General features: G+C 38.5%; 1 protein-coding gene across 4 annotated transcripts in view; it reads right to left on the bottom strand.

The window, feature by feature from the left end:
- The window catches only part of FGD4 (FYVE, RhoGEF and PH domain containing 4), a 124,123-nt gene that overhangs the window by 58,758 nt on the left and 46,077 nt on the right, over nt 1-19,288 (bottom strand). Inside the window, exon 1 of one of the 4 annotated variants that reach the window (XM_034403637.3) lies at nt 1,602-1,773. The exons of the other annotated variants lie outside the window; for them this stretch is intronic. Within the exon in view, the coding sequence (XP_034259528.2) occupies nt 1,602-1,626 (25 nt within the window). The 5' untranslated portion in view covers nt 1,627-1,773. Of the gene's footprint in view, nt 1-1,601; nt 1,774-19,288 lie in introns of those variants that run through there. 4 annotated transcript variants of the gene reach the window in all.

The raw sequence follows: 19,288 nt of genomic DNA, 5'->3' as shown, positions 1-19,288 counted from the left end.
ATATAGTCCAGATGGTCAGAGCTCAACAGACAACAGTTAAGGTTCACGTTGGCACTGAAAGATAAAGTCACTATTTGTTATTATACACATATTTGAATATACACTTTGTCTCATCTTGTTACTATAAGCAGCTGTGTATAAGAATAAATAGGATTATCATTGATCTGCTGCCTCCATATCCTAACTCATCTTTGAGTCATCTTTCCACTGAATCTCTAAGCTTATTACTTCCATCAGTCACAACAATGGACAAATACTTTTCTTCTTTGGGGAGAGGGACTACAGTACCCATCTGAGGCTGACCTGCCAGGATTTGCCTAATCCTGGATGGATTCCATTAGATCAGACATTAATTGCTAAAAACACACGGCACAATTTACTTGCAGTCTCTTTGCTACTTAGAGGCAATGAAGTGAAAGAAGTGATTTAAAGCAGAAACCAAAAAGGAAGTCTCTCCAATTATAGCAAGTTCTTAGAAGCAAAAAACTTGATAAATGTAATAGGGGAGTATGCTATGGCAAACTAAAAGGAAGGGGGGAAAAACTATCAAAGAGAATGCAACAGATTTTACTCACAGAGTAAGCCAAGTCTTTTAATTTCTGCACAAAAGCTGGTAACAGTGGACAAAGAAATATGATGCATACTATTCATATCAAGCATTTTCTTAAATGCTGATATCTGCAGTATTCATAAACAGCTAATAGCATTAGCTGTTCCTAAATGAGTCACTTTGCATCATCTATGGTGGTTCACCCAAATGCCCACATACTGCACCCATGCCTGCAAAGAGACACACAGATGCACAAACGATACTTCTCTATGCTTCTTTCTCTTAAAAAAAAAGTTACTGGGTATGTATATGAAATCCCATTTTAAAATAAAATATGCTTTGTATCAAAATATGCTTAAGCTACATTTCTTGACTTTCATCCTGCAATGTGCGCTTGTAAAATGGGTGCTCTGAGGTACCTTTAAATTAAAATATAACTGACAGCTATTATAAACCTTGGATGCTTGAATTCAAATGTGCATTTCAATTCACATCAGTTTACTACACGTATTTAAAGGTGTTGCTTAAATTAAGGACTGGTGCTGTTGTGCAATATAATATTCGGAAGAAAACTTCATCTTCACCATTTGATTCCAAGACGTATGGGTTAATGCACAAATAAATGAATCACTCAGCACTATCTCCAATGATTTATAGCAAGAGGAACCAAGAACAGTACAAGTGCAAGGTAGACAACGTGAAATAAAAAAAATCACTTAAGATTACAGCTAATTCAATCAGAAAGCAAATTAAAGCAATTGAACAAGAACACCAAAACTAATTCAGTGGTTTTTTTTAATGAGGCATTAGCCAAAACTTTCTGCTTGCCAAACAAAGCACGAATTTGGAACAAAGAGGGGAGATGACAGCATTCCAAGGGGGATTTTGCACATTTTTAAATTACCAAAGAGAGAGAGAGAGAGATCCGTATTTTAAATTAATTTGAATAATGCCCAAAACTATGAAAAGCATGCAGGCAAAGAGTATTTGAATTCAGAAGACTGTGGTAAATCCTCTGAACAGAAGCAACCAGCACCAGGTTTCCCCTTACCTAAATCAGATGCCATGGCAATCATGGATTTGGTACCCACATCGATCTAATGCTGTTGTGTTGACAAAATTCAGTTTTGCAATGGCAAGATCATATGATAGGCTTAGATTCTCTCCAGCCCAGCAGACCTAGGAGGAGCTCCACATCTCTGCACTCGGCAAGTTTATAATTCAAAAGCATCATAAGCAAATTGCCTGGCTTCCCCTAAGGGCTCTGCACTGCAGAGAACGCATCACAAAGCACACCAATGAGCTCGAAATTGTGGGAAGGCAGAAAAAGCATCGATTTTGTTTCAGTTAAAATAGCTGAAAGGGAAAACTAGTTGTTTAAGCTTTCAAACCACTGAAGGAAAATGCAAGGGGAAGCTAAAAGGTTTTCAACAGTTATTACATCTGTTTAAATTCTTCAAACTCTGTATTAAGAGAGAAAGCCAAGCAAGGTTACCTAATACAATAGGCATTTTTGTAAACGGTTATAATTTTTTTCCCCTCTCTCTTCTTAAGCTGGGCGCATTCTTGGTGCCACTTCTATTGAGCTTTCACCATGAGTATTTAACATACAAATCTTGTTCTATGAGCTTATTAGAGAGGAATAGAAAACTTAAAGAGAAGAATGGCACCAGGAATGGTGGCTATGCACAAATTAGTAGGAAAGCTTAATTACAGCATAAATGGTTGTGAAGCCTGAAAAGAAAACTGTTGGCATGTGACAATGTGCTGGATTGGACTGGACTAAACATATAGCCATTTCACCACAATAAAATAATTGCAAGACAGCCATATTGCTTGCCTAGAATATAACTTTTGGAGGTTTTTTTTTACAAGTGTGCTGTTTAAATGTTTTTAGTATTATGAATTATGTACTTTAACAATTAATGGGGGTATCATGCAGCCTTGGAAGACTGCTGCCTATCTTGAGGGCCCTCCCTTCTAAGAATGGAGCTATCTGTGCAGTGCCCTGCAGAGCAACTACTGGAGCCATTAGGGCAGTGGTTCTCAACCTGTGGGTCGGGACCCCTTTGGGGGTCGAATGACCCTTTCACAGGGGTCGCCTAAGACCATCGGAAAACATATATTTTCAATAGTTTTAGGAATAATTTTATGGTTGGGGGTCACCACAACATGAGGAACTGTATTAAGGGGTCGTGGCATTAGGAAGGTTGAGAACCACTGCATTAGGGAGTATTTATTTATTTATATCCCATATTTCTTATTTTTACAAATAATTTAAGACGGCGAAAGTATCTAAGACTTCTTTCTCCTCCTATTTTCCCCACACCACCACGTTATGAAGTTAGTAGGGCTGCCTGAAACAGTGCGGCTGGCCCAAAGTTACCCAGCTGGCTTTTGTGGCTAAAGCAGTACTTGAACTCATAATCCCTTGCTTTCTGGCCTGGTGCCTTAACCACTAGACCAAACTGATTCTCTAGCAATAACTACCAAAACCAGAGGTGACTCGTTTGCAAGGCCTTGTCGTGAAGAGCCCTTTAATTTCCAAATATTTTTTTTCCCGAAAGTGAGCAGTTCTACACCTTCCAATTCACCAATCCTAAACTTGATTTTCTGCAACTCAAGACATTTTTTAATTTTTTTAAAAAATGTATCTAATGCCATACATAAGAGGCTTCAGAATAAAAGATGTAACTTAGGTGCAAACCATACTCGCCTCTTTTAAGTAGGGAACAACTGAATTCATAAAAGAAATAATTTTAACAAATAGTTTTGAAGTCTAAGACTATAAGTAAACATTGTTGGGTGATTCAGCCCCTTGTGATGTTTCTTTATTGGAATATGCAGCAACGAATGTTTTAGAATGACTCTAAACATTGGAAGCAAAGGCTGAAGAGCTGTCATGGCGCAGTGGTTAGAATGCAGTATTGCAGGCTACATCTGCTCACTGCCAGGGGTTCGATCCTGACTAGTTCAAGGTTGACTCAGCCTTCCATGCTTCCCAGGTCGGTAAAATGAGGATGCAGATTGTTGGGGCAATATGCTGATTCTGTAAACTTCTTAGAGAGAGCTGTAAAGCCCTATGAAGAGATATGTAAGTCTAAGAGCTGTTGCTATTGCTATCACTTGTACCTCGGGGTAACTAGCAAGGAGAGAAGAGCCGTATTATGTATTTCCAGGGTAAATTTCTTCCTGGATGTGCACTGAGTATTAGCAGGAATAGATCCCAATTTTCCTTGCAAATAATAAGACAAATAAAATTTTAAAATGTGTTTCATTGAAATTAGTTTAATGAAATCTGTAATGATTTTAGGTAATCTAAAATCATTACAACCTGAGTCCTGAGGAGAAGGGCGGTATATAAATTCAATAAATAAATAAATAAAATAAATAAGAACCAAATATTGTATTCTTAGTTAAATTAAAAAATATATATTTTTCATACTGGTCTGTCACATGCCGCGTTTGCTAATATTCGCACAATGTATGCTTCAATCTAGCTGTAGTGCATCATGAAAGGAAAACAAAGGCCAGCTGACAGATAATCAACTTTTTTTTTTTGATCCTGTACCTCACAATCTGCTTCTGTATTATATTCTGTTTCCTGGACACATAATACAGCAAAGCCCTAGGATATAGTGGAGTAAAGGTGCATTTGAGGTAATCTGGCCTCAGAATGGAAGATGCACAGCCCAATATGTCTACACTACTTCGAGACTGTTTAATCCACATAAAGACTCTTAAAAACAAAACCCAGCTCAGTGGCTGGCATTTCTAAATAGTTCTATATCAAGAGCATGGTAAATATAAAAGACTTAGGTATTTTGTGGCATACCTAACTAAATCTCTTTTGTCTACTTCAATTCAGAATGTTACTCACACCCCTAAATGAAACATGGATTGAGTATGTTGTCATTGTAAAAGAAAATTCATAGTTTATCCAGAATATTTTCAAATTTAGGGGGAAACAGTGACTATAGCAGCGTGATGGCGAACCTATGCCACACGTGCCACAAGTGGCATGCAGAGCCCTCTCTGCAGGCACGCGAGCCGTCGCCCAGCTCAGTTCCACCATGCATGCAAACGCCTCCCACCAGCCAGCTGGTTTTTGGGTCTCTGCCATGCATACGCAGTGTGCGGGGTGCACGCAGGAGATGCGTGCATATGTGCAGGGTGTGTGGGGGGGTCATGCGCACCTGGGTGGGGTCATGCGCACTGATGGGAGTCATGCGGCATGTGTGAAGGGTGGGGGGCGTGCACACATGCGCAGGGGCGGGGCACACGGGGGCGCAGGGTGAGCGCATTGCTTTATGAGTGTTTGCATGTGCACAAGTGCCTTTGTGCGCGTGCACACTTTGGGCACTCTGTGCCGAAAAGGTTAGTCATCACTGCTATAGTATCTGTAAAGATTTTCTCTGTCCTACAAAAACTTATCAAATTAGCTATTAGGTAACTACTAAAAGAAATTTACATTAAATATTAAGACATACTTGGCCTTAATGACCACTGCAAAAAAGTCATAAAATTGGTCACTCACATGAAGACCAGCTTTATGGCCTTCATGTCCTATGACCTAATTGCCAGGTTCAATTACAGGTAGTCCTCTACTTACAACAGTTCATTTAGTGATTGCTGACAGCTACAACAGCACTGAAAAAAATGACTCGTGGCCGTTTTTTCACACTTACAACCGTTGCAGCATCCCTTTGGTCACATGATCAGAATTCCAATGGTTGGCACCTGCTTCATACTTATGACGGTTGCTGTGTCCTGAGGTCATGTGATCCGCTTTTACGACCTTCTGACAAGCAGAGTCAATGGGGAATCCAGATTAATTTAACAACCATGTTAGTAACTTTAATAAATGATTCACTTAACAACTGTGGCAAAAAAAGTCGTAAAATGGAACAAACTCACTTAACAAATGTTTCACTTAGCAACATAAATTTTGGGCTCAACTGGGGTTATAACTGTACAGTCTTTAATCGAGGACTATCTATACTGGCATCCTATTCTCTTACATAGCACAGAGAAGTTGGCTATTTGTGACGTCCATGATAAGGAATAGGATCACTTCACTTCACCATTCATGAAAGAAAAACAATATCAAAATGTTCAAGGGAGGAGCAGCAGTTTACAACACTGTTAATTGAACAGCACAGTTTATTCATTTCCTATTCTACAGTATAGCCATAACCGGTAATTTTGAGAAAGATTAATTACATTTGCATTGCCTCTTAACACTTTGATTTGTGTCACTTGCTGCAACCATTGAAATAATGTCTTTGTTCGCAGGTACAATTTCTTCTACCACATGTGGTTCCCCTTTGCTCTCCAGGCTGTTCAAAAAGTCAGCAACCTACATTTTTGTTTTGTCTTTTTTATTCTGAAGACTTCTCTGAAAGGGAGGATGGAGAAAGGAAAGGGGGGTAAGCACGAAAAAGACAAAAGGGAAGGAAATCCAAGGGGCTCTCACAACCAGTTGAATGGAAGGAGAAGGGATGATCCAAGGTGTCTATTTGGAAGTAGATGGTATAGGTAAGGTCTTTGACTTACAACAGTTTATTTAGTGACCATTCAAAGTTACAATGGGATTGAAAAAGTGACCATTATGACCGTTTTTCACACTTATGGCCTTTATGGCATCCCCATGTTCACATTATCAAAATTCAGATGCTTGGCAACTGACTCATATTTAGAATAGAATAGGAATAGGAGTAGGATAGAACAGCCAAGCTATCTCAGGAATTCTGGGAGTTGAAGTCCACAGGTTGTAAAAGAGCCACATTTGCCCACCCCTGGGATAGAATAACAGAGTTGGAAGGAACCTTGGAGGTCTTCTAGTCCAACCCCGTGCTTAGGCAGGAAACAATATACCATATCAGACAAATGGCTATCCAATCTCTTCTTAAAAGCTTCCAGTGTTGGAGCATTCACAACTTCTGGAGCCAAGTTGTTCCACTGATTAATTTATGACAGTTGGAGTGTCCTGAGGTCATGTGATCATCTTTTGTGATCATCTGACAAGCAAAGTCAATGGGGTAGCCACATTCACTTAACAACCGTGTTACTAATTTAACAACTGCAGCAATTCACTTAGCAGTTATAGCAAGAAAGGTTGCAAAATGGGACAAAACTCACTTAACAAATGTCTCAGCAACATAAATGTTGGGCTCAATTGTGGTCATAGGTCGAGGACTACCTGTACTATGCAATACTTTACTGAACTTCCTCTGTTGAGCTGTGTTTTCATCACTCTCTTTGTTTTTCTTATCAGCCTTTAAGATTGCATAAAAGGAAGACGGAGAGGAAAAACTGAGGAGGGCTGAAGTAGAACTAATGCCAGGAAGAATGTTGTCTCCTTGATAACTCATGATTTGGATCCTATAAACTGCTTGGAAAGAATAGAATAGAATAGAATAGAATAGAATAGAATAGAATAGAATAGAATAGAATAGAATAGAATAGAATAGAATAGAATAGAATAGAACTCTTTATTGGCCAAATGTGATTGGACACACAAGGAATTTGTCTTTGGTGCATATGCTCTCGGTGTACATAAATAGACAAGGTACATTCATCAAGAATCATAAGGTACAACACTTAATGATAGTCATAGGGTACAAATAAGCAATCAAATCATCCTCGGAAACAATCAATATAAATCGAAGGATTGAGGGATGAGGTCTGAAAAACAGAGAGAAATCCAGAGAGATAAAGCTGTACTCTCTTAATAGAAACAGCAAGTTTCTATTCATTCTGGATACAAAGTTTTTAATCAAGAACATGTGATGGGTGTTATAGCTTAGCTGGTAAACAGATCTCAAGCCAAGTTCAGGAGTTATAACAAATAGTTCCAGTGTCATGTGGGAACAAGAGGAAGCCAACTTAAATTCAAGTCAACTCCTCTTATCAAGTATAAAAAGATCAATAGCATCCCTTTTCACTAATAAAGAAGCCACCACTGGAATCAAGGTTGTAGTTGTTTTAATTCTCATTCCTAAGGATCAAAACAGTCAATCAGAATTTCAAGCACAAAAACTTGCTGTGTGGTTAGCCAATGATACGCTGGTGACGATAATTCTCAGTCTTACAGATTAGATAAAGTTTAGCACACATAATGTTTGAAAATTTTGATTTGCTAAAGGTTTGTTCTTGCTTTTATTTTATAGGGATTTATAGGCTTTTCCAATTACAACCTTTTATAAATTTGTGAAAGTTTAGTTTTAGTTTGTTATTTCTGAATATCAACTAGATATTCATTAGATATTCATGCCTTGATAATCTTTTAAGTTTCTCTTTATATTACAGATCTTATTACTGTTGATAATTTTTCTGAATAGTTTTTATCCCAGAGCAGTGGTGGGATGCTCCCGGTTCGCACAGGTTCTATAGAACTGGTAGTAAAACCGGCGGGAGGCCCCGCCCACTGACCCTGACATCATGAAAATGCTTCTGTGCATGCGGAAAATGTTTTTGTGTGCGGCCCCGTTGTGAACCGGTAGTAAAGGTAAATAGAACCCACCCCTGTCCCAGAGCTATAATTGCACTCAACAATGAACTAAAGGGCCACCATCAGTGAGCTGTTGGACAGTATTACTTGGTCTGTTTTGTGGATGTTTGGGTGGTTTAGAGGTGGGGAATTGTGGTGGGTGGGGGGTGTTTGGGGATTGTTGTGTGTGTTGGACCTGGTATTTGGGTGTTAAGTGAATTTCGTTATATGGGTATACTGTGTATACACGTACAATGACAATAAAGTTGTTGTTGTTGTTATTGATAGATGTTATCTGTATTGTACTATTTTAGTATTTTTTATTCCATCTTTATGTTTTATAAACAACCCAAGGTGGCACACATACATAATACTCCTTCCTCCCCCTATTTCTCTCACAACAACAAACCTGTGAGGGGAATTGAGCTGAGAGAAAATGACTGACCCACGGTCATCCAGTCAGCTTCCATGCCTAAAACAGGATTAGAACTCACAGTCTCCTGGTTTTTAGGCCAACATTTTAACCACTGCACCAAACAGATTCTCAGGTTCATAGTTAGTAGCTGGTTTCACTTTTTTAAAGTACTTGTTTACTGTATTAACATTTTATCTTGTATTTATCTGCTGATGGTGGACTGATGTGTGTACAGTAGCCAACATACAATCTTTTAAAATAAGTTTCTTATTAAAATTATAATGAAGTACACAACAAGCAAAAATACAATCCAGTCTCAAAAATTAAATAAAGACTTGATCAAAAATTGATAGTACAGAATTTAATACTGTGTTTGCCTGAAAATAAGACCCTGTCTTATATTTTTTTTGAACTCTGAAATAAGCGCTTGGCCTTATTGCCATGCACTCAAAAGCCCCATTTGGGCTTATTATCAGGGGATGTCTTATTTTGGGGGAAATGGTAGTAAACAATTGAAAAAAGAAGCTGGTATACCCACTTTAAAAATGCATCTATCTTTCTATATATTTATTACTTTTATTAAAATGCTATCAACATCATTTCTTGTTACAACAAAAAGGTCAAACTCAGAACAAAGCAAGCAGATACAGTGAGCAGAATGTATGCAGATAACTAGGAGTTTCTGGCAATATTCCCCAAAGTTGGGCCCAATGAGAATAATACATTGTTTAGTTCCACAAGCCATCGGTTTAAAGGAGAAGAGGATTGCAAGATTTTCAACCGCTCTATTCCAGACTCTAACAAAAAAAGCATTTATAAGAACAGCTAACTGCTGCTTTCAAAAGTCATCTAGAAGGACAGGGTTCTATTATCAGAAAAGTTGGGATAAAAGCTTCTGGCCTTAGCAGGAATAAGGAATGCTTCATCTTGACCACAATTTTTAAACTTTTAGATTTTGGAGTTTTAGCAACTTCCTAGAGAGAGGAAACTTTGCCCAAATAAAAACCAGTTTTCTACCACCATGTCTCTGAAGATGTACCTTCATAACATTAAGTAATTTGCAAAGAAAAGCTTCTGTACTGTGTTTCATATCATGCATGCAGATATCCAACATAGCGTGTTTAAGATGGTTTAAGACTTCAGGACAATTTCAAGTCAGCAGTAGCTTGGGTTATAACTTGGAAACAATCCTTTGCTGATTCTAAAGGTAAAGGTTTCCCATGTCCAGTCATGTCCGGAAGTGTCTTTGGACAATGCTGGCTCCCTCGCTAAGAAAGAGATGAGTAACACCCCATTTCTGGTGCTCATCTCTATTTCTTAGCCGAGGGAGCCAGCCTTGTGGCCAGCATAACTATATGCTGAGGCGCATGGAATGCTGTTATCTTCCCACCAAACTGGTACCCATTTATCTACTCCATGCTTTCAAGCTGCTAGTTTGGCAGGAGCTAGAGCATGTAACGAGAGCTCACCCCATTGCGTGGCACTATCAGCCTTTCACTTGACAAGCTCAGCATCTTTAACCACTGAGCCACTGCACTCCCTTTTGTTGATTCTATAAGGTGACTATTTCCAACAATACTATAGATTTGTATAGTATAATAGTATTTTGGTGAGTATTCAACTTGTTTTCAAAGCCTTTTTTAACCATGCCTAAACTGGCAATAGTTGTGGTGAGCTATGCACTATAATCCTAAACTTAATTTTTTAAAAGTTATATCGCCTGATCAGTGTCCCATCTGAGTGAAATTTTGATTTACTTCAATTCCCATTGCTCTACACTTAGTTAAAAATTGCACCATCATGCAAACAGAAACACAACCATCCAGAACGCTGAAATACTCTGAAGAAGGCAGGGAAACAAGAAAGAACTGAAAGACTGTTCTGGAGTATAATTCCTCAACTCCTTGTCTTTCCTGAAAAGTAGAGAATGGAAATATGAATTAGTCAACAGTATCTCCTTCCCTTTCAGAACGGAGCCTTGGTGGAGCAGCGGACTAAAGCGCTATTAAATAGCACTTAGCTGCCAGCTGCCTGCAATTACTGCAAGTTCAAATCTCACCAGGCTCAAGGTTGACTCAGCTTTCCATCCTTTGAGGTAGGTAAAATGAGGACCCGGATTGTGGGGGCAATAAGATGACTTTGTATAACAAAGAACACTGCTTGGGGGGGGGGGGGAAAGCCCTACTAAGCAGGTATATACAAAAGTATGAAGGCTATTGCTTAACGCATTGTAAGCCACCCTGAGTCTCTGGAGAAGGGTGGCATATAAATTGAACCAATAAATAAATAAATAAATTCCCAGCAGTAACATTTGCATAAACTTTTATTGGCTGTTGGGGTAATTTGAAATTCTGAATCACTGGAGTTGCTTCTCATATGAAACGTGTACAATAGAAGATTTCATCTGTCTAACAGTTCTGTTTGTGATTGTACAATATTTTGGGGTCATCTATAACTTTGGCTACTTTGCTATTAATCTCTTAAATAGGTTTATAAATATGTTTATAAATATGTTTTAAAAACAGATTCCGTAAAGGATCTGTACTGTTTTCTTCCCTTCATTGTGAGCGGGAAAAAATTCTGTGTCTATCTTCTTCCTGTTTTTAACCAATTTTGTGAAAAACAAAATTTTATGAAAAGCCTTATTTTAAAATAAGTCTTGAGAAACAATAGCATTTACCATTGGTAAATTTATGCTAGAGAAAAGGAACTTGTTCTTCTGATACCAAGTAATTAATGTATACAATTAGAACAAGAAATCACAATGAGACAATTCAACGACCGTAAGGAATAATTATCTTATATATCAGGGGTCTTCACGTTTTTCAGGGCTAAAAATGGCTAAATCTAGGACAAAGCTAAACTCAGTGTAATTTAAATCAAATAAAAGTTAGATAGTTAAACCAAGTAAATATAGATCGTCCCTATTTTAATAATTTCTTCCTTCTGACACATTAAAAACTTATTTTATTAGTGACATTTGGTGGACGTTAATGAATATGTCCAAAGCTGTCAGAGACTGCATACAACTTGGGCAGAGGTGGGTTTCAGCAGGTTCTGACCAGTTCTGGAGAACCGGTAGTGGAAATTTTGAGTAGTTTGGAGAACTGGTAAATACCACCTCTGACTGACCCCGCCCCATCTATTCTCTGCCTCCCAAGTCCCAGCTGATCGGGAGGAAATGGGGATTTTGCAGTAACCTGCCCCTGGAGTGGGGAGGAAATGGAGATTTTACAGTATCCTTCTCCTGCCATGCCCACAAGCCACACCCACCAAGCCATGCCATGCCCACCATGTCCACAGAACCGGTAGTAACAACATTTGAAACCCACCACTGAACTTGGGGTTTTAGTTATTAGCAAAAACATTGAAAGAAAAGAGATTTTGGAGGGGAAAAAATAAAACACTTGAAGGGGAAATCCCAAAACAGCCCCATGGAGAGACTAGATATGCCACAGCAGTCTGTATAGGAATAGGAAAGAAAATAAAACAGAATAATAATAATAAAATAACAGAGTTGGAAAGGATCTTTTAGGTCATCTTGTCCAACCCCCTGCTCAAGCAGGAGACTCTGTACCATTTCTGAAAGATGGCAGTCCAGTCTCTTCTTGAAAGCCTCCAGTGATGTAACTCCCACAACTTCTGAGGGCAACCTGTTCCATTGGTTGATTGTTCTCACTGTCAGAAAATTTCTCCTTATTTCTAGGTTGAATCTCTCCTTGATCAGTTTCCATCTATTATTCCCTGTTTGGCCTTCAGGAGCTTTGGGAAATAGGTTGACCCCTTCCTCTCTGTGACAGCCCCTCAAATATTAGAACACTGCTAACATGTCTTCCCTGGTCCTTCTCTTCATTAGACCAGCCATGCCCAGTTCCTGCAACTGTTCTTCATATGTTTTAGCCTCCAATCCCATAATCATCTTTGTTGCTCTCCTCTGCACTCTTTCTAGACTCTCAACATCTTTTTTATAGTGTGGTGACCAAAAGTGGATGCAGTATTCTAGGTGTGGCCTTACTAAGGCTTTATAGACTGGTATTAGTACCTCTCATGATCTTGATTGTATCCCTCCGTTAATGCAATTTAGGATTGCATTGGCTTTTTTAAAAGGTTGGCAACTGAACCCAGGTGTTCAACCTATGTCAAAGTCACCTAACAATGAGATGGATGGCATATAAATTTAATAAATAAATAAAAAGTCTGCTTGGCAATTATAACCATAAGAAGTCTGCCTTTAGCAGAGAAATAATCTCTGCATCTATGAAGGAATAATCTCTAAATAGCCTCTGATTCTTTGCTCAATCAACTGTTCCCTAAACCAGATATTTTAGACCAGATGCTAGGATTAGAGATCATCTACTTAAAGCACATCTAATGCATTAGATTATTTCATGCTCTCTAAAAAAATACACACCACAACAGGTTATTTCATACTAACAGTGAGATATTACTATCCAGGCAGAATTAGCTGCTTCTAATATAGATCTCTGATGGGAAGCAGTGGCTCAATGGCTAAGACACTGAGCTTGTCAATCAAAAGGTCGGCAGTTCAGCAGTTCAAATCCCTAGTGCCGCATAACGGGGTGAGCTCCCATTACTTGTCCCAGCTTCTGCCAACCTAGCAGTTCAAAAGCATGTAAAAATGCAAGTAGAAAAATAGGGACCACCTTTGGTGGGAAGGTAACAGCGTTTCGTGCATCTTTGGCGTTTAACCACATGACCACGGAGACGTCTTCGGACAGCGCTGGCTCTTTGGCTTTGAAACGGAGATGAGCACCACCCTCTAGAGTCGGGAACAACTAGCACATATCTGCGAGGGGAACCTTTACCTTTTATCTTTAATATAGATCCCAGATTTTATTAATCCAATTAAAACACATGTAACACATGTAGATTATAGAGTTTAACAAAATAATTTTTCAGCTGTAGTTGGAGATTCTTTGCTGAACAAGCTAGATAAAATACAAGACAGCAAGCAAAGCAACCACTGTATTCTTGAAAGACAGCCAATATTGCTATGTGTCAATCTTCCTAGGAAGCATAACAAGTGAAATAATGATGGAAGTTGTAGCATGTACGTTAATCCAGCCATTATAGCTTGTAGATCACTACTTACACTGTATACACATTCAGTGCTTTGTTCTGGCTTGTTAAACAAATCATGGTTGTTATCCTTGATTGAATCCTTCATTGGGGAATCATCTCAGAATAATACCATGCCATTTGTCCATAGAAGAAAACATCAAGTATCTTCCAGAAATATAAACACATTATATCCATGGTGTTCCCATGATCTACAAGACTAATAACCTTAACAAGATAAAGTTTACTTAGCATAGCCTGGTTGAAAAAATTCAGATTGATTCTTGTTAATTAATACATTCTTTTCAAAGTGCTCACAAGGAGCTCCCTGATGTATTTTAGAATTTTTCATCAAGTTCCTCAATGTATAGTTTTTAAATCCAGCTTTTTTAGGAATGGGACATTGTTCATAAGGAACATTCTGTTATTTTTAACGTTCCTTCAATTTTTCAGATATTACAAACTTTATTCAGCATCTGGGTCCTCTTTAATCACTTTTAAAAATATCTTGTGCTCCAACTTCCTTGTTGCATCATTTGTTCTATTTATTCCAAGTCGAAAGAGTGAACAAAAGAGGAATTAAGCAATTCTACTGTACCTCTCCATCATTTATAAAGATTTCCACAAAGAGGTTGGTTCTTTTTCTGGTCTTGAACTCTCTATCTCTTTGAGTTTGTGTGTATGTGTGTGCGAGTGCTTCTTTATGTAATTTTCATTTTTCTCTTTTGCTGTTGTTTTAACAAAAAGCTAAGCAAGTAATGTACAGTTATGCCTTCAAGGTTTTAATTTGCAGAACCTACCACTTTCCTAACCATTTAGATACCTAACCATGAGGGCCTAACTTTTATTTTAGCTCTCTGACACTCAATTATGCTTATTTTTTTTCCTTTCCGCAGTGATATCTTTTGTACCTAAAAAGTGAGACTATTCAGAGGAAGAAAGCACCCTATAAAGCAAACCTTCTATCATTACTGAAACTGGATAATGAAACCTCGAAACCTTATTACAGCGGATTCAATAGCCTCTCCTACCTCCAGGCAACAAAAAGATAAACAGAAAGGAAGAGTTACAAACAAAGTAATAAAGCTAAATAAAATTGAGCCTAACCAAAAAGAGGCAAACCTAACTATAGACTTATATTCAGTGGTGGGATTCAGCCAGTTCACACCACTTTGGGAGAACCGGTTGTTAACTTTCTGAGCAACTTGGTCAACTGGTTGTTGGAAGAAATCATTAGGGCAGAGAACCGGTTGTTAAATTATTTGAATCCCACCACTGCTTATATTGATTATCCATTCAAACCGGTCTCTTAATTTGCACTTTAGTATAATACCTCTTTCAAGCATTTCTGTATATATGGGCTGGAGCCCAATAGGTATGAATATTAACATATGGGGCAGAGTGTTGTTTTGGGGCACCAGAAGTTACTTTTTGATGTTGAACTTATATATATTTTTAATGTTTTTACTATTGTTTTTGTGGACGGCCGTGTAAGGGTTTTAATTAAATACATAATTAAACTTTGGTTAAATTTAGACTCGTGTGCTACAATGCTATCATTGCAGAGCAGATAAGAAAGGTCTTTAGTGACAATTCCTATTGCCCTGAATATGCAGCAAAAATTGCTCTGAAGTCTGCTGAGCACAGCAAAAATGAATTACTAGAGAGCGAAGATTTTTTTTTTTGAAAGCATGCCACATCAAAATGAGAAAAAAAGATGATCTATGTACATGGACATTTTGGTATTCAATTCAAAACCTAATTGACTAGTCTTTGGCAGCATTTTATTTCCAGAGACCCAAAATCTTGGAAAGCCCTGTTTAGTTCAGCACATTATGAGCCCATCCATTTTTTCCCCCTTTAAATAGAAACACAGGAGCACAAAACAATTGCTATTTTCTTATCTTCTCCTAACACAATGTATTTATTAAAATTAAACAATTCCTGTTTTGCATCTAAAATAGCCAGTTTTAGTATGATATGCAAGGTATTACATTCCACAATTAGGCCCTGGAACATTTGTGTGTGTGTGTGTGTGCCCACACACATGCACATACTTCAATCACATGCATACCAGTGGTGGGTTTCTACCGGTTCGCCCCGGTTTGGGCGAACCGGTAGTGGCAGCGGTGGGAGGCTCTGCCTACCCACCCGGACATCATCATGGAAGCTCTATGCATGCGCAGAAGCACCATACATGAGCGAAGCAAGCACGCATGCACACTCACAGTTCCAAACCAGTAGCAAAGGTAAGTGGAACCCACTACTGATGCATACATTTATATAGTTACCATACATATTTATAAAATTAAGTCGAATAATTCCTTTATCCAACAACAAAGCAGATTTATACTATCCTATCTAAACAGATACACCAATGCATATGTATTTAAATGATCTTAGATGTATCTCTTCCCTCTTGTAACTCCCTCTTAAGAGATGGATTTGTGCTACAGCTAAGAAGAGCTATTCAGAAGTTCTATTAAAATCTTGAAATGTTTAGGACACTTCAATTCTCAATGAAGCGTACAAGATCCATTGAATTTGTCCCACCTAAAAAGGATAATGCTTGTTTCAATTTGTAGAATCACGGAATTCTAGAATGAATGAGTTTAAATTATCTTTATTGGTCATTTAATCTAACACCCTGGTAGCACAGAAATGTACTAGACCACTTTTGAGGCAAATTGCACCAAGGCTTAACAGCTCTTACCAAAACCTTTTTTAATTTCAACCCAGCAATTATTTCTCCTGTGTTTGGTTTAAACCAAAATTAAAACTGTCCCCTCTTATATATTTGTAGATCGCCATTGTATCTCCCCTATTTTCTTTTGGCAAGCCAAACACACTTCACAGATCCTGGCTTCCAATTCCATTATCATATGAACTGGTTCCAGCACTTCAATATCCCAAAGCTGGACAAAAACTGGACATAATACTGCAAAGTGCACTAGCACAAAACTATCGCTTCCCATGAGTTGAACATAATGCTTAGAATTAATGCAGCCTCCATCTGCACTGTCCTTTTTAGAAGCTGCGTCACACTGCTTGGTCCCACTCATCTGGGGGTCCATTAGCACTCCTACATCTTTTCCTACCATAAGTAGAACCTTAGATTTGTCACTGTCAGGCGCAAGAAATCAGGAAGCAAAGAGGTTCAAATGACTACAGGCATTCTTGTAGGCACAAAAGGACTCACGACTAATGTTGTGCTTGACCCTCGAGCTCAGCCCAGTCATCTCCTACAGTCACAACTGAATAGTATTGTCTTGTTGGGTATAGCCAACATTCCATCTGTTAAGGCAAATTGGTGGTGGTGGGTGTTTCTGCCAAGATGTTAATCAGTAACGAGCATGCCATGTGCGGATATGATAAATTTTTCATTCTCTTACTTACAGTATTTATAGATAGGGAGAATATCGCTGAAACAATAAAAGACTTATGGGGTAACCCACTCAATACTTCACTTTTGGATCATTTATAAGCACTCTTGGTGCTTGGTGAGCCACGCCCTTGGTGCAATGATTAGAATGCAGTATTGCAGGATAATTCTGCTGACTACCAACAGTTCGATTCTCACCAGCTCAAGGTTGACTCAGCCTTCCATCCTTCCAAGGTGGGTAAAATGAGGATCCAGATTATTGGGGGCAATATGCTGACTCTAAACTGCTTAGAGAGAGCTGGAAAGCACTGTGAAGCAGTATATAAGTCTAAGTGCTATTGCTGTTGGTGTGTCCAACCAACCTCAAATCCATTCGCCTGTATTTTTACTTCTTGTCCACAAGGATATCATGGCATTCCTTGTCAAAAGCTTTCCTACAATCAAAAGTACACTATATCCATAGCAGGCAGTCCTTTGGTCTCCCACACTAGTCATTCTACCATTAAAAAAGAGAAAGTGACTCACTCTTCAGCAACCATATAATTAATCGAACTGCCTGGTGCAAACATTTCTCATCAGGCTACTCGACTTCAATACCAGAAAAACGAGGTACTGAATTAAATGAACAACCAGCATTATGATATAAAGATAATAACCTCACACCGACACTCAGTGGGATCCCTCCATTTTTCCAGCCTGGTACTAAGCTGACTGACACATGGACCGCTATTCACTGTAACCCCTACTCATGCAATCATGGCCCCTCTGGAACAGGACGTGATATGGTACCGGGGCGGGGGGGGGGCAGCAATAGACAGGGAAGGTTGAACAAAAGCAGAATGCCTAGCCTTACATGAAGGTATTTTATAAACACACAAATCCAATGCTAGAAACAACTCACTATTATTTCCTAATATATAGTAGGGACGTTTCGGTTTTACAGGAAGATGGAGGGCAATGTGAGGCATCCACATTTTTTTTTCTGTAAAAAGATAAAAAACATTTTGACTTCTTGGGGTTGCCCAGCAATAGCCAAACCTTGTCAGCTGGCTTGCCTTCCCACATGCAGTATTATTAGCATTTCTTCACTATTCAGTAGTTGAATGCAAGGGATTGAAAACAGGAACGTTTTGGATCATGTACAATATTTAACCTTGAGGCACGGATGCTCCCTTAAACTAGAATTCACCGATTTTTTAACAGTATCTTTTATACTACCAGAACCTTGAAAATGTAACAAAAATGAAATGAAATCTACAGGCCATCGGCTTGAATGCCAAAAAGAGCTCTAAGTCAGTCCCATCAACATTCCAGAATAATGTGTCAAAGAGAGAAGCAGAATGACTTTTCTGTTTGAAGGAAACAATTGGGTCAGTTGATTGCCATTCATCTAGACTTCTATACATTGAGTCAAACTTAATTACTCCATACCAGGTTTCCTTTCCAACCACTTATATGGGAACACAACATCTGTGGTGGAGCCCCATGTGACCATTCTGATTCCCGAACAAAAGCAATAGGGTAATGTTTTCTTCTGTTCAGAAAGCAATCGAAGATTCAGTCTGGCATCTATTGTAGCATGGATGCACAATATCTATACAATTCCGATTTCCCTCTAGCAATCCCCAGACGGAATTTCCTAAGTCAAGTTGCTTCTGAACGACATAAATACAGATACGGAGCAAGATCAACAAAAAAGGGATGCCCATGTAGAAACATACACCCCATGTTTTATCCATATTTACTTTTTAAAGATTATAAAAAGGAAGCTGACTTATTGCACTACACTTTAGTATTGTCTTGCATGTCTGCGTTGTATGGCTATGTTATAGGTCACATCAATATGAAAACAGGAGTTGGTGGATGATTGCATCTCAGCCCTATGCTAGATGTGTGCCCATCTGACCACAAAAGGAAACAGTGATAAATTGAAGTAGTAGAATATATCTTGGAGATAATCCCATCATTATATATCATGCCAACCATTAGCAGTCAACTGGAGGTCCCATTGCCCCATGGTAGGCCTTCTTTGAGAATTCTGACAACCTTGTCTCAAAATTTCTAACCACTGGTGTGAAATAAGTTGTAGCTAACTGGGATTCCAATAACACAGATATAAACAAGCACTGCTTTTAGCATGAGAATCAGGTCCATTAAACAACATAAGATGATACAAATTTAGCAACGCATCTTCCAGAAATGGTCCATCCAACAATCATGAATGAAGCCTCAATCTCCATTCATTTAAACAACTGGATCCTCTGAGATCTTCTATTGTTTACACAAACTAGGTAACACTGAGAAAGCAAAATTTGAACTTTATGAAAAATTTAAATGCCCGAATTCAACTGGGTAGCTAGCACACAAAAT

Source organism: Pantherophis guttatus, chromosome 7 (assembly GCF_059756535.1).
Source record: "Pantherophis guttatus breed Tessera chromosome 7, ASM5975653v1, whole genome shotgun sequence".
Classification (NCBI taxonomy): domain Eukaryota; kingdom Metazoa; phylum Chordata; class Lepidosauria; order Squamata; family Colubridae; genus Pantherophis; species Pantherophis guttatus.
Note: the sequence above shows the minus strand (reverse complement) of the source record. Positions and strands in the feature narration are given on the sequence as shown.